General features: G+C 39.6%; 1 protein-coding gene across 3 annotated transcripts in view; it reads left to right on the forward strand.

Moving 5' to 3' along the window:
- The window catches only part of PTPRO (protein tyrosine phosphatase receptor type O), a 243609-nt gene that overhangs the window by 188473 nt on the left and 39415 nt on the right, over positions 1 to 15721 (forward strand). For all 3 annotated transcript variants that reach the window (XM_032347425.1, XM_032347426.1, XM_032347427.1), the window contains 4 exons: positions 5731 to 5870; positions 8534 to 8666; positions 10592 to 10712; positions 15106 to 15174. In XM_032347425.1, coding sequence (XP_032203316.1) covers positions 5731 to 5870; positions 8534 to 8666; positions 10592 to 10712; positions 15106 to 15174 — 463 coding nt within the window. The remainder of the gene's footprint in view (positions 1 to 5730; positions 5871 to 8533; positions 8667 to 10591; positions 10713 to 15105; positions 15175 to 15721) is intronic.

Raw genomic sequence — 15721 nt, forward strand, 5'->3', positions numbered from 1 at the left:
ATTCCTGTCAGTGATGCTGAGAATTGAAAATGGATTTTATCATATCGATCATTTTTATAGTTTTTTTCTATTTAATTCCCCTTATCACCACCAATGTCACACATTTGTAAAAGGACTCACCAGGTTTAGAGGTAGAAACTACAAACAGAATGAAACTAGTGGGCCCTTGTGGATATAATCTTGGCCTCATTAACATCATTCTATTGACAGCTAAACTAATGGACCCCATTAAAATAAGAAACAAGGTAATAATTGTCAGAAAAAGATGGATTTGAAACAATAAACACGTTCTCTTCTGTTCCAACGCAAAATATTACAACCTGACTCCCTTTGGGATTTCCTAGGAAAGGAAGGAATTTGCTGCCAGAGCAAAGAATAAGAGTCAGGTCCCAGATCGTCCTTTACCCAAGGTCACCTTCACTACCTCTCCTCCCCCCAACTGAGATCCTAGGGAACAGCTTGAGCCTCTCATAATCCAATCTAAATTAAATGTAGAGGTAGCCTTACAGCTTTCCTTTCTTCCCATGTTCTGTGCCTTGTACTTAATTTCTTTATAAAATTAAGTTGAATTCCCCACTCAAATAGAGGAATTGAAAAGGAAAGAGAAGGAAAGAAGAGGGCCGAACAGTTGAGTATGTTAGAAAGCAATGTTAGAAAGCTCTTAGAGAATATTTTAAAGCCAACAACCCCATATCTGTACCTTGTTTTGAAAAGAGTCCATCTGTCTCCTTTTCCCATTTCCATGGGTTCTCGCATCGAATATTATGGATTCCAGCGTGATTTTAAACAAAAGGAAATTGGACATTATGAAGCCTGGGAATTTTGAAGAAGTTAATGTTAAGATGTCATTTTGAGAAGTACAAAGTGCTATCCAGGGGATGTTCTATAAGTCATATTTTCCTGGCTCTCTATGTTCTCAAAAGTAAGAGTCCAAAAGTGACTTCGGATGTGTTATCTTAAAGCTCATTTACTTTTCATAACATCATTGAGGCCTTCCTCTCCCTCCCTTTTATGAGCTGGGCTGGATTTGATATTTTGAAGAGTAAGAGAACTGTGTTCGTTTGCTAGAGCTGCCCTGACTAAATGTTGCAAGTTGGGCGGCTCGATCAACAGGAACTTATTTTCTTACAGTTCCAGAGGCGAAAATTTCAAGATGCAGGTATCAGCAGATTTGGCTTCTCTGAGGCCTTTCTGCTGGGCTTGCAGGTGAACTCACCTTCCAGCTGTGTCCTCACATGGTTTTTCTCTGTTCCCATTTGTCTTTGGTTTCTCCTTGTCTGTCCAAATTCCCTGTTCTTATAGCACGACGGTCAGATTGGATTGAGGTCCACCTAAGGGTCTCATTTTAACTTACCTCCTGAAAGGCCCTATCTCCAACCACATTCGCATTCTTGAGGTACTGGGGCTTAGGACTTCTACCTAGGAATTTGGGTGAACACAATTCATCCCTTAACAGAGACACAGACCAACAAAAAGGCTTTTGCAATATTTAGACACTTTTACAATATTTAGACACTGCTGGGGTGCCTGGGAGGTTCAGTCAGTTAAGTGTCTGTCATGTCAGATCATGATCAGGGTCCTGGGACCGAGCCCTGCCATCAAGCTCCCTGCTCAGCAGAGAGTCTGCTTCTCCCTCTCCCTCTGCTGCTTCCCCTCTTTCTGTGCCTGTTCTCTCCCGCTCTCTCGCTCTCTGTCAAATAAATAAGTAACATCTTTTAAAAAATGATATTTAGCCACTACTCCCTTCTGGTCTTGTGTGCGAGGATGGGAAAGAGGAATCATCTAAGTCATGTTTGGCTACAGAGTTTAGCTGAGTTTGCCTTCTTAGGAGAGGAGCTAGAAAACAGAAGGGAGGAACCTCCAACCAGCTTCTGCCAAGAATTTCTACACTTCTGCTCTACCAAGCAGGAAGGAATGCTCTAACCCTGTACTGTATAATTGAAATACAATGAGAGCCGAAGATATAATTTTTAAATTTTCTAGTAGCCACATTAAAAAATACTAAGAAGAGATGGGTGTCATTGAGTTTAATATATCTTATTTAACCAAATACATCAACACAGTATCATCCTAACATGGAATTGATATAAAGAATTATATGTGAGGGGTACCTGGGTGGCTCAGTGGGTTAAAGCCTCTGCCTTCGGCTCGGGTCATGATCTTAGGGTCCTGGGATCGAGCCCCGCGTCGGGCTCTCTGCTCAGCAGGGAACCTGCTTCCCTTCCTCTCTCTCTGCCTGCCTCTCTGCCTGCTTGTGATCTCTTTCTGTCAAATAAGTAAATAAAAATCTTTAAAAAAAAGAATTATATGTGAAATATCTTTACTCTTATTTTATACTAAATCTCCAATATTCAATCTGTATTTCCCTCTTGCAACTCCTGTCAGTGTAGACTAGCCACATTTCAAGTACTCCATAGATACATGTGGTAATAGCTACTGTGTTGGACAGTATACTTCTAAGATTTTAATACATTTCCTGGGGCAGATGTTATCTTGAGTAGTGAAACTTAATTAATCCAGTTACACCTCCACTTATGAAATATTGAAAAGACTTTCTTTGTTTCCTTTGGAATAGTTGGTGCAATTTCTCCCCAGTACATGTAAGGAAATATACCTGTCACAGAGATCCTAAACAGCCCTTAAGCAGGCCATTTGTGCATGTTACTCGTTGATATGAGGAGCTAAAATGCATATGTCTATCAGAAAAGGATGCAGTGATAATGGGTACAGTGACCTTGGAATAATCCAGTGCCGCTATATACCACTTGAAAAGAAAACTTTGTTATGTGGCTGGTCAAAGGTCCCAGACCCTTTGGAGATGTTCCCGAGGATCCTACTTATCACCTAGATCCATATTTTTTTAGCCAGACCCAGAGAAACTGCTACTCAAGTATCCGAGTCATATTCTTTGGACCACTGGGAACTCTTGTAATTCATGACACTGACAGCTGATAATTTTACCAATATGATCACTGTAAAAAGACAGAGAACATCAAACTATAGCCCTAGTGTGCCTGGTCTTGCCTGATGCTTAAGTCCTAATAACTCTGATTAATGAATCTTGACTTATGGTTTAAATAAGCCAATAGAGAAGATTTATTGAACAATTGCAGGTGACTAGTTCAAGGTGAAAACAAAATAACTTATAACACATGGCCCCTGTTCTTAAAGCATCTAGTAGGACCTAGGAGATTTAGGACTTTCCTCACATAGATCAAATAGGGTAATAGAAGGTCAGAGAAGGGATAGATCATCAAGAGATAGAGTCAACAGATAAGACTTCAGGGAGAAGGCTTTTTCCTGATTTTAGGATGATCCAAGCAGAAGAAAAGATATACTGAGTTGAGAAAGAGTACTGCTTGTATGATAGTCAGCGAGAAAACTGGCTGTACCAGGGGTCAGGGGACAGGTGAAGCTGAATAGGTAACATGTGGCCTGTTGCCAATGTAAGTAGGATCTTTAAAACTTGGCGTATTTGGATTTGATGCAATAGACATCGATCACAATAGAGGATTACCTGGATAGGACTTAACATGAGCAAAGTGGTATTTCAAGTTGATTTAAGCTCTCGTTGACAAATGAAGAAAGAACTGATTAAAAGCAGGAAAAAAGAATGAAGAGGCTGTTGTAATGATTGATCAAGTGTAGACAAGAGCCTGAACATGCAATACAATGAAAAGAATAGACACAAGGAAGAGATGACAAGAATTTAACAATATGTTCTCTGAACTTGAGAAGCCAGAGGAGAGCCTCAAGATTGTTGGCCCCAACAAGGGAATGAATGGGTTTGCTCATGGAGGAAACATGGATGGTAGGTGATTGGAAGTACATGGGTAAAAGGTGGGAGCTAGAGATCAGGACTTGAGAATTGTTCACAATGGATAGCTAACCTGAGTTTATCTACCCATCAGGAAAAAAAAAAAAATACGTAGATGTCCTAGGGAATCTAATCACTTCAGGATACTCACTGTGAGGGTGTGTTTTGGAAAGAGAAACAACCAAGGTTCAGCCTAAAAATCATCCATCTCTGCGCCAGACAACCTCACACTTGCTTCCAAAGGTTCAAGTTCTGCATGAGTCAGAATCACTGGAGAACCTACCCTCTGACTCATCCCTTTTCACAGTGACAGTTATAAAGGATGTGGGCAGTGGAAGCTGACCCCACGTTTCATCAACAGTTTTCATCAGAGGGGAAGTGAAACAATACACAGTACAACGTTTGGGGGAGTGGACGACTCATTGCAAACAAGAAAGGGGTCCTGACATCTGCTGTGAATTACACCTGCACAAGACACCCCCGCACCCTTTCCTCCTTCAACTCTTCAGCCAAACCTCATTGAGTTGTCTCTGGAAAGAAAATTGCTTCTTTTTAGTAGGACACAAATTTAAGTTGCCTGCGATAAATCACAGGAAGGATGGTTTGACATACTACGTGCTTCTGAATAGGGCCACGATGATGATATTCTAGAAAGAAGGTCCAGACCTTCCCACGCAGAGATCACGGACATGTCAAAGGAGTGGAGTGGCCTCCAAGGGCTTCTTCAAGCACTGCTGATATCCAGGAGCTAAGGAACTGACTTGGAAGCATGGGACAAATAATTAAAAGGAAACCAAGTAACAGACACACAGCGTGCGTAGTTGCCTGACAGGGCATGCAGATGGGCAGCGTATGATGTTCTGTGAATCCAACAGCTAGCCATAGTATGTCCAAACAAGAACATACTGACAGAGGGTAGCAAGGACTCGGGCTGAAGCATCTGGGTTCAGGCATAATACTTTGAGCACTAGAGGAATTCAAGAGAAAGACAACACCCAAATGACAGGGCATAGAGAGGAGAGTAGGAGAGATTCAGGTATGGGGGAACAAGACACAAGACCACTTCCTAAAACTGGAGAACCGGCAGGGGTTTGGTCTCGAGCCAACAAATCCCGTGACTCACTTACTAGAAATGAGTACGAAGGGGCACAGTTTGCTTGACTAATGGATTAATTTATAGATCAAGATTAAATGTCTAAAAGAAGAAGATAAAGAAATCAGTCCTCTAACATTTTATTAACCATCCAGTCCCCTTCCATTAATCCTCTTCTTTAAAAAAAAAAAAAAAATCCTATCTACTTAGCTTTACCCCCTCTTAATTTCGACTAAATTTTCAAGATGCCATTCCTTGGATTGAATTATTCCAAATAGTCTCCAGAAAAGGAAGACAGGCTTTTGGCTAAGTACCAGACTGAATGTCTCCGTTAGATGGGAGCAAACCACTTTCATTCATTTTTTTCAGCCATTCAAGTATAGATTTTTGTTTCTCCTGCAGAAAGTTCTTTATTACCAAGGCAGTGCTTACCTCCAGTGCAGATGACACCAAAACTATTAATAGATTATGGATCTAATAAAGCTGAAGTAGAAAACAGAAGTGTTCTAAAAAGGGAAGTATAAAATGGAAGGGGGAGAAAAAGGCAAATTATTCTGCCTTCCAAGTTAGATGACGACTGTGTTGGGACATATTTCAAAAACAATAATGTAACATTTCGATGTTACAATAACTCGAAATAGCATTTCAATATTATAATAAATCATGTTATTGTTACAATAACAATAACATAACATTTCTTAACTACCTGTATTTGGGACTTTTTTTTTTTTTTTTGCCTGTTTTATCCTGCCAATTGGTGAAAGAAGGAAGAATGTATTAAATTAAATGAAATTTTTTTAAAAACTCTGCCTTTGCTCAGAACCAGCTCCTCCGAAATCACTGTTTGCCGTGAATAAAACCCAGACTTCAGTGACTTTGCTGTGGGTAGAAGAGGGAGTAGCTGATTTCTTTGAAGTCTTCTGTCAACAAGTTGGCTCAAGTCAAGAAACAAAACTCCAGGTACTGTGCTTTTTGATTGTCCTTGTCTGAGTTCATTTTGATTAAGGCTAATTATCTGAGTAAATTAAAGTCTTATATTTGTTGAAACTATAGAAAATGAAAACAAAATTTCATCTGTTTTTTTGTGTTTCAGTGATAGAAATTAACAGTCAGCTTAGGGCAAGCCTTAAAAATTAGAACCAATTTGCCAAATTGCAATGTTGATTTTCATCTCTGCATATATCTTTTGTCCCTCATCCTTAGTTGCCCTGGGTCATACTGAAAACTGAAAGGGGTTCATTTTTCCTATTGCCAATAAATTGATCAAAGGGATAGACACTGCCGTATAAAATATAATTTAACAAATATGAACTGATTGCCAGTTATGTGAAAGGCACTATGTGCAATACAAATGGTAGAGTCAATACTTTAAAATTGTTTTCATGTAGTTATGGATATTACATCAGTCTAGAAATAATTAAGTTAAAATGCAGGTGCCAAAGAGAGGTCCATTCTAGTAAGAGAATTTAAAGAAGGGACTGCTTCTAGTTAGTAAGGAGGACAATTTTGCTTGAGAAAATGAAGGCTGAGAGAGGTGATTGCTAAAGAGTTAGAATCGCAAATAGCAGATAGAATGACTGCTGAGTTATTCACCAGGTCAAACCGAAGGGAAGGAGAGAGAAGAACCAGTAGCTCCAAGGGTAACAAAGCCACAGGGAAAAAAAAAAAAGTATTTTATAGCCAGACATGGAAGGGAAAGGTCAAGTTTAGTGAGGGATGTCACAAAACGCAGCGTACAGACTAATTCTGTGAACATGAATAATTGATGCTTTTTAAATAATGCAGTTCATGAGATTGAAAAGAAGAAAGGATTTCTGGGAGTAGAAATCTCTTCATATGAGCATTAAGATAATTTGCTTTGATTTCTTTCCTCTTTTGATATTCTCTTGTACAAACATCTCTTTTTTGATCTGTACTGAAGAGCTCATCTTTTTTTTTTTTTTTTTCTATTCTAAGAATCCTTTTTTGCAAATAACTGCTTTGCCAGTAGCGGATTTTCTTCTCTGCAGCTACAGTAATGCCTCCTTTTAAGAAAATAATGATTATGCAGCTACTTACTATAACAGAGTCTTGCTAGCAAAAGTCTTTCCTTAGAATCATTCTTTTATAGATGAGTAAAAGAGGTGGAATTGGAAATAAGTTCTGATGGCTCTCATCTCTTTAGGCAGGAGTGTTTCAGATCTCTGTTTGGGAAAAGAATGTTATGCTGGCTCATATGTTTATATTGTACTGTGGTAGTTGTCACTGGTCTAACAATTGGCCCATCAAATTAACAATTTGTTCTACTCAAGAATATGTTAATATTAAATGTTTTTGAGAACACAAAGTTGCTGTGACTTTGGCGGATGCTGTTTAAAAGCTGGGAATGCAGACAAAGGGGATAGTGTCCTTAATATACAAAGAGCAACTAAAAATAGAAAAAAATACAGACAAATAACCCAAAACAAATATTTCATAGGAAATAAACACTAAAGACACTTAAACATATGGAAAGATGATCAAGTTCACTCACAATAAAAGAAATGCAAAATGAATCTATAATGAGGTACAATTTCCTCTAATTAGATTGGAAAAACTCAGAGTTTACAGATATATTAGATTGGAAGGAGTGTAGGAGAAGAGATGTTATCACACAGCATCACACACAGCAGGATAACTTGGAAAATGCCTATAGAAGAGAATTTGTTGGGACACCTGGGTGGTTCAGTCAGATAAGTGTCTGCCTTGGGCTCAGGTCATACCCCAGGGTCCTGGGATCGAGTCCTGCATCAGGCTCTCTGCTCAGCAATGAGTCTGCTTCTCCCTCTTCCTCTGCCTCTCCCCACACCCATCATGCTCTCTCTCTTTCCCTCTCTCAAATAAATAAATAAAATCTTCAAAAAATGAAAAATTTAAAAGAAGACAATCTATCAGTAGATTCCAAAATTTTGAAAAATATTCAACTTTTGGGCCCATCATTCGGCTGGGGGCAAAATGAATACCCACATCTGTATGTACATCCATGCATATGCATACACACACACACACACAGGTTTTGTGTATGAATCTGTATGTGTGCACATGCATACACACATATGTGTATTAAGCATGTGTGTGTCCATATATGTTTGTTCTCATAATTTAAAATTTGTCTGCTGTAGCATGGTTTGTAATAGCAAAAAATCAGAGACAACTGAGACATTCTTCAGGAGGGCACCGGTTAAATAAAGTAGGTCCTTTCAGTGGATTTCTGCACACCCCTTAAGAAGAATAAATCAGCTTTATCTGTGCTGATGTGGGAAGAGCACCAAAATATACCAATATCCAAGGTAAAACATGAAAACCATGTTATCACTTAGGTTTTGCTTAGATCTATCTTGTGTTTTCACATCCATAAAATATAGATGGGAAGGGAAAAAAAAAAAAAAAAAAAACACCTGACAACAATGGCACCTTCCATGGAGGAGAACTGGGTAGATAGAAAGTAGGGAAAGAAGGAAATTTACTTTTCACTGCTGTCCTTTTGCATCTTTTAAACGCTTTACTCTGTTTATGTATTACCCACTCAACTCTGAAGAACAGACCAAAAAAACACAAAACAGATGACGATAATATGACACTCATCTTATGTTCTGCATCTCCAGGAACCAATTGCTGTTTCCTCCCACGTTGTGACCATCTCCAGCCTCCTTCCCGCCACTGCCTACAACTGTAGTGTCACCAGCTTCAGTCACAACAGCCCCAGTGTCCCCACATTCATAGCCGTCTCAACAATGGGTAATTACTTGTGTTAGTGGAATCTGGTGTCTTTGGAAGTTCTATCTTTCTAGATTTTCCTTCCATTGTCTTTTCAAATATAGATAGTCTATCCTTTTACTAGAACCATGTTCTGTTGAAACATTCAGGCTCTGGGGACAGGGAGGCCATCACTGCACTCACTCCTTGTGTGACTGAGGGAAAGATATTGACCATCTAGGAACCTCTGCTTTCCCGTCTGCAAAACTGCAGTCATAATATACGTCCCTTGTTGAGCTGTATTGACACACAGAAATGAAGCGATGAAAGCCCTAATATCCACCGTGTGGCTGAGAGCTGCTCCCGTCCACTCTACAGGCCTCATCATCCTCCCCAGCGGTGGCCACAGTATCCTGATCCACTTGGGCTCTCCTGTGGTCTCCTGGGCCCTCAGTCATTCCTGGTCAAGTGATGACATTACTAAATTCCTGGGACAAAACGGGCAAGTTCCCAATCAAGCCAAATATCGGGGGGCGGGGGGGGATGTTGGTATTGTGGAATTAGAAATAATGAAAACTCTAGAAAAATGGTGCTTCCTTTTTTTTTTTTTTTCCTTCTGAGTTATATGTGTCACTGCCTTGTTGTTGGAGGCTGACTCAGCAGTCCGAGATCACCCTCGAAGACACCTGTGTAATAGTACCACTCTCAGTGTCACGTGATCCCTTCACTGGCTGCATTTCTATTTCTGTCACATTCATCGTGTGTGTTTCTACTCAGTGATGATGAGAGTCACCTTCTGTTTGTCTTCTGTTTTAAATTTTTATTTTTCCGGAAAAGGGGACCAAAAATGGACTCACAAAGGATATTAATAGTCTCTCACTTCTGTGTGCTTGGACACCATTCCAAGTAGCCTTTCCTGTTCACTATTCCTTGTCATGGCTACAGCAACCCGGTGAAATAGGTGTATTATTCAACTTATTTACGAGTGAGGAAAATGAAGCCCGGAGAGACAGATAAAATAGCTTCTCCGAATGTCAGCTAGTAGTCAAATGAACTTGAAAAAGGTCTCCTGACCATGAGTCTAATGTTCCTTCTGTTCAGTTACTCTGCCCGGAAGTGGGAGTCATACTGGCCCAAATGGGAAGCGGCAAACCCACAGAGACGTAGGGACTGAACGCGCTCCCAGTTCTGTGATTTTATGGTCAATGCAAAGGATGGTGTCATTCTCCCCTGCTCTGGTCCTTCTCCAGTTAAGAGTTTTATGAAAACATTTGAAATATATTCCCACTTCGGATGTGCATGTGCCATAACAGCCTCCATGTAAGTAGAGGGAAGGGACATAGCCCTGTTCTTAAGGACCCTATGCCTTATTAATAGGTTTAATCTCTTGAGTTGTGCAGATGGAAAACCTCTCAACATATGGTTACAGATCATCAGAATGCCTGCTTCTAGCGACGTGTTAAGTGCTGTGGCAGATGGTAGCTTGCTAATGCCTTTTTCATATACATTATTCGTTGTGAGCATAATATACAGTTGTGCTTTCTGACTTTAAAGTCATAGGCATAAAATGAAAACCTGCCACTCTCTAAACTTCTGAAAACCCTAAACAGTCATAGTACATGGTAATGACCTCTAGATTTTTTTTTTTTTTTTGAGTTTCAAAGGAATTTAAACTATGGTCCAAGCACTATTCACATTGTACAATTCTCCGGGATAAGAACATTCGGGATGTAATGCTTTGGGATGAACACAATCCTGCCAGGCATCTGAACACCATTTGTCAACCTACTTGACGAGATTGTATTTGACCCCGAGGAGGTCATTGTCAGCGTGGGAAACTATCACCGTCGCTGTTGTTGTCATCTTTCTATGTTCAGTGGTGTTAAAAATCAATGGAAAATGATGAGTGGTTGGGTTAGTTTCGTGTAATGGAAGTTATAATGAAAATGCATGGCTTTTCTTTTCAGTTACAGAGATGAACCCTAATGTGGTAGTCATCTCAGTGTTGGCCATCCTCAGCACTCTGTTAATTGGACTGCTGCTAGTGACCCTTATCATTCTGAGGAAAAAGCATCTCCAGATGGCCAGGTAAGGTCAGTTTGGTTGATTGTTTTACACAAGGGCTTTAAAATATTTTAATTTATCTTACAGATCTGCTTTTGCAGGCCAAAATTGTACAGCAGGGCTTTCAAGTATTTTAACTCATAATTTAATTTATAAATGTCATTTAAAATTATTTTAATAATATTAAAATATTTTAATGTGTAATTTAAAATACTTTAATATTTAGTTGTATAGCGGTAAGTTTGATTTTGGTTTTCAGTGTCTGTTTTGTGTTTTTGAAGTAGACTTTTAAAAGTTATTTTAGAAAACATAATCATGAAATGACAAAGCAAAGGATTGTTTACACCAATCCAGACCTCTCACTCTCAGTCTTGTGATTTTAAGAGACCCATGCAAAGAGATCCACTAATGACATTTGGATACTTTCAAACATACTTTGAAAAAAAAATAAAGATCTCTGGCTACTCAGATTCATAAGAAGAGTGAATATATGAAGAGACCACAAGAAAGGAAAAAAAGCCCCTCTCTTCATCAGTTCTGCCAAAGCTGTTTTATCAGAAAACATTTGTAGAGTTTATGATTAGGTCCATTGGAGGTCCCCCATTAGTTTTGTTCCTACTACTCAGAGTTCAAACAGTTTTCATTTTTCTTGCAGCTAGAAAAGACTTTTGATTTATGATTTTAGTGATTCTCTATTCCTTTGACCACCGATGCATTTCTTATCAAAGCACATTCTCAAGTATTTTCAGTGGTCCCCTATATTATCAGAAAAATCCATCAATTCTCTTAAAAATTGTTGCCTCGGATACTGTTGGGTTTGGGAAATTTGGTTCAAATTTATATTTACCCAGTGTTAGCCTGCTGAATTGTCTATCAACTTCCTTTTTCTTTCTCAGAGTTCTATCAGTTGCCTAGTCATAAATAAACTTATCAATCCAATAATGATCTAATCAGTGTCTCATGTGGCATAACTAAATAAAAATCAGACATCCAAGCTGTCTACTAGGAAATTGAGAACATGGCTGGAGATATGTACATAAAGAAATATATTTAAAGGTATAAACTGACCTACCCCAAAAAGGAGATAAAAATGGGATTCCCTGGGGCATCAGGGTGGCTCCGTCAGTTAAGCGTCTGCCTTCGGCCCAAGGTCATGATCCCAGGGTCCTGGAATAGAGTCCTACATTGGGCTCCCTGCTCAGTGGGAAGCCTGCTTCTCCCTCTGCCGCTTCCTCCGCTTGTGTTCCCTATCTTGCTGTGTCTCTCTCTGTCAAATAAGTAAATAAAATCTTTTAAAAAAATGGAATTCCCTGAACATAGAGAAAAGAGATTGGTTCTGAATATAAAAATCAAGCTTTATGACTGTTGGCATTTAAACTAATCTTAGAAGGATAGGCAGGAAGGTGGTACCACACTGGGGCTCACATAGAGAGCTCTGAAATTACACTCCTTGGGATCAGATCCTAATTTACGATCTATGTGACCTTGTGCAGGTCACTGAAACTTCGTCCATTAATATGAACAAATATTAATGGCTATTTTGATACATATTAATGGACACCTGCTATGTGTTAGCCTCTTCCAGATGCTTGCGATGTGACAGTATATAAAATGGACAAGAATTTCTGCCTTCATGGAGCTCCTATTCTAACAGAGGAGGTAGACAATAAATTACACTGATAATACGTAAAAAGGTTATGTGGTTTGTGAGCCAACAGTAAGAGAAAAGCAATAGAACAGATAAGGGAAATTAGAAGTACAGATGTCTGGAGTATACAGACAGGAGCTCAGGGAGCTGGATAGGTCTCACTGAAAAGATGGTACTTGAGGAAACTTGTGAAGGACATAAGGGAGTTAGCCATGTGTTTTCTGGCAGAACAGTATGCCCAATAGAGGGAAGGGCCGGTGGAAACGCCCTGAGGTGGGAACATGTTCACAAAGTAGCGGGAAGGTTAGTGCAGCTAACGTAGAGGAAATGAAGGGGGAGCAGCAGGAGACAACGTCAAATTACACAGAGCCTTGTAAGCCTACAACTCTCGCTGTCAGTCTGAGTCAAGCCACTGCAGGACTTGGGGCAGAAGAGCCAGCTTCCATGAGAAAATAGTCTGTATTGAGGCGAAGCAGGCGTATTAATGGGGGCAGCCATTATAGTAACCCAGACGAGAGATGGTAATGCTTTAGTCCAGGATCACAGCCGTGAATGTGGGGAGAAATGATCAGATACTGGGTATAGTTTGAAAATAGAGGCATTTGGTAAGGGGATTTGCTCACAGATCGCACATGAAATGGAAATTAATAAGGGTCACAGACGACCGAAAGGATGGAGTTGCCATCATCAGAAACAGGATTCCAGATGAGGATTCCAGAGTTGTGGTGTTAGGGCAAGTTCCTCTGGGAGGGGCAGGCCCTTACAGTGGGAGCGACAAGACTTCCGTCTGGGAAATGTTAAGTCTGAGACGCCTGCAAGTGCAGGTGTGGGGTCGGCATCTGAACATAAAAGTCTGGTGTTCAGGAGCGAAGACTGCCCTGAAGATACAAGCTTGGGAGTTGTTAGCGTGTAAGTGGTATTAAAGCGATAGACCAGATGAAATTCTCCTTGACCGAGGGCAAGTGCAGAGATGAAAGAAGGCCTTGCAGTAAGCACCAGAACAATGTAATACTAAGATTTCGGGGAGGGGAAAAAAAAAAAAAAAAAGATAAGAGCAAAGGAGACTGGCCAGAGGCATCTAGTGGATTTCAAGGAAAACAAACGAAGTGTATAAAGTAACAAAGTGTATAGCAAAGATCCTGGGAACAGGGGGAAGAATGTTTATGGAGAAGAGATGGGAATAGCCCCTACATTGGTGGTGGTGAGGAGCAAGGACGCCGTAACTGGAAAGCACGCAGCAAATGTGAGCTCATAGTAGAAATAGTGGCAGGGCTGGTAATAAGTGTCGTGACGGGTACCATTCCAGGAGCCCTCTTGGTGCATGCAGCAAGATGATTAGAAGTGGTTCTACTTCGGCCAGCCGGCCACTAGAGCAGAGATCCCTCACATTTTTTGTGTCATGATCCTTTCCAGCAATCTGATTAAGCCTGTGGCGCTCTTCCAAGAATAATGTTTTCTTTTTAAGTGCAAAAAATAAAATACATAGAATTAAAAAGAAATTAATTCTATAAAAATGCATGTAATGCATTTAAAAAACAAATGCATTACATTTATTAATATATTAGATAATATTTTGTAGGGTGTCTAATACCTCTCGTAATTTCATCAGAGTGATGATTATGAACAATACTGCAACATCTGCAGCAGGTTCATTATAGAAAAACATCTGTAGTTTCTGTGGTTAGCAATTTCACTGGTACTGATGGTATTATTGTGGCCTGTTGCCTATTTTAGTAATTAAAAGAATTGCTAAATATCAGTTAGAGGTTGTGAAAACAAAAGTACTTTTCCCCTGCTATTTTCATGGAGCTCTAAATTCCATCCTTGAACCCCAGATAAGAACCTTTGAATTACAGGGTAAAATAATTCTTATATATGAGAAATTGACAAAGGAAAATGAATTGATGTGTAATTTTTAACACAGCATGATATAACAATATAGTGCATTTTTCAAAGAAGAAAACGGTTCTCAGAACATGGTAATAAGAACAGGGAGCTCGTTAAAGTGATTAGCAGATGTGTCAATAATGTCAAAATCTCTGCTTCAATTCTGAGTAAATCCATCAATTTCATCTAGGGGAGGAAATGAGATGCGGGAGTGCTGGTGAGCTGTGTTGTTTATCCCTGACATTAGCCAAAGGTGAAAAGGCATGAGAATATGTATAACTTTGCCTTCCACTTCTGGAAAAAAAAACAAACTTTAACAATATTTTCTACTGACAGATTAATAAGCAACCTTTTGGATAAGAGGCTCCTCATGAGCCACTCTGATTCAGTATGTCTCACTCTTTCTACCCTCACCTCAAGTGATGAATCTCATGGGCATCCTGACATGAGGGGAACATTTTGGAGGGAAAAAAAAAATCCAATTTGATCCACCACCATTTTAAAGAAGAAATCAAAATGCTTTAATATCAACCCCACAAAGAATATGTGCTAAAAACAGAAAACCCACAGGCTAGGAGGCTTTGTGGAAAATATTATACCCCAAATAGTTCAAAGATTTATGTTAGGATCACGAGTGCCCTTTGGAAAGGATTGTAAACCAAATCCTCTTGGCTTCAAATAATGTGATTAGGGCATGTGCAACCTTATGAAAAACTTTTTTATCTTTCTATTTTACATTGCATGCAAAAGAGGAACACATGGAATTTATATTAGTTTATATTTAATGCTGTGATGATAAGCCAGTAGAGGCTTTCTTTTATGTCAAGGTAAAAGAGTGCTCTGTCAAGCAGTAACCTTGATGTTGTGGTTCCTTTTGAACAGGGAATGCGGAGCAGGAACCTTTGTCAATTTTGCATCTTTGGAGAGGGATGGAAAGCTTCCATACAATTGGTGAGCATCACTTTGGAACAAGCCTCTAGATAGCTTATCTATGCTGTGTGTATGCTCCAGACTTTATTTTACTCTTTTGGAGGGTTACATGGTTTTATCTGATTGTGCTTTCACAACTTTGGAGAGAGTGGACCTTCCAAGGTTAGATTTTCATCACTGAATATATTAGTTTGTGTAGGTTTACTATGTTATGAGGTAGAGAAAATGTCTAAGTCTGCTGGGTATTCACTATATTAAACAAAGGACTAACACAGGCATGGATATAGCCCCAAACCTTGCCGAAGAAGGGCTTCAATACAGGAGTCACACTGAAGGAGTAAGTGGTGACAAAGGCACAGAACAGACCCCAGTGAGGCAGCAGGAGACAGGGCAGCATCTCTATTTCCAACTGACATTTCAGTGCCTGAGAATATTAGCCCCCACTTCTGTTCAGAATCGAGGAGACATACTCAGTCCAGGGCTCTTGACTCTTAGACTTACAGGTAAATGAAGAGCAAAGGCAGTAAAGTCCCATGGGGAAACCTGGTCTTATTTTATTTTTTTCCTC

Source organism: Mustela erminea, chromosome 6, assembly GCF_009829155.1.
Source record: "Mustela erminea isolate mMusErm1 chromosome 6, mMusErm1.Pri, whole genome shotgun sequence".
Classification (NCBI taxonomy): Eukaryota; Metazoa; Chordata; class Mammalia; order Carnivora; family Mustelidae; genus Mustela; species Mustela erminea.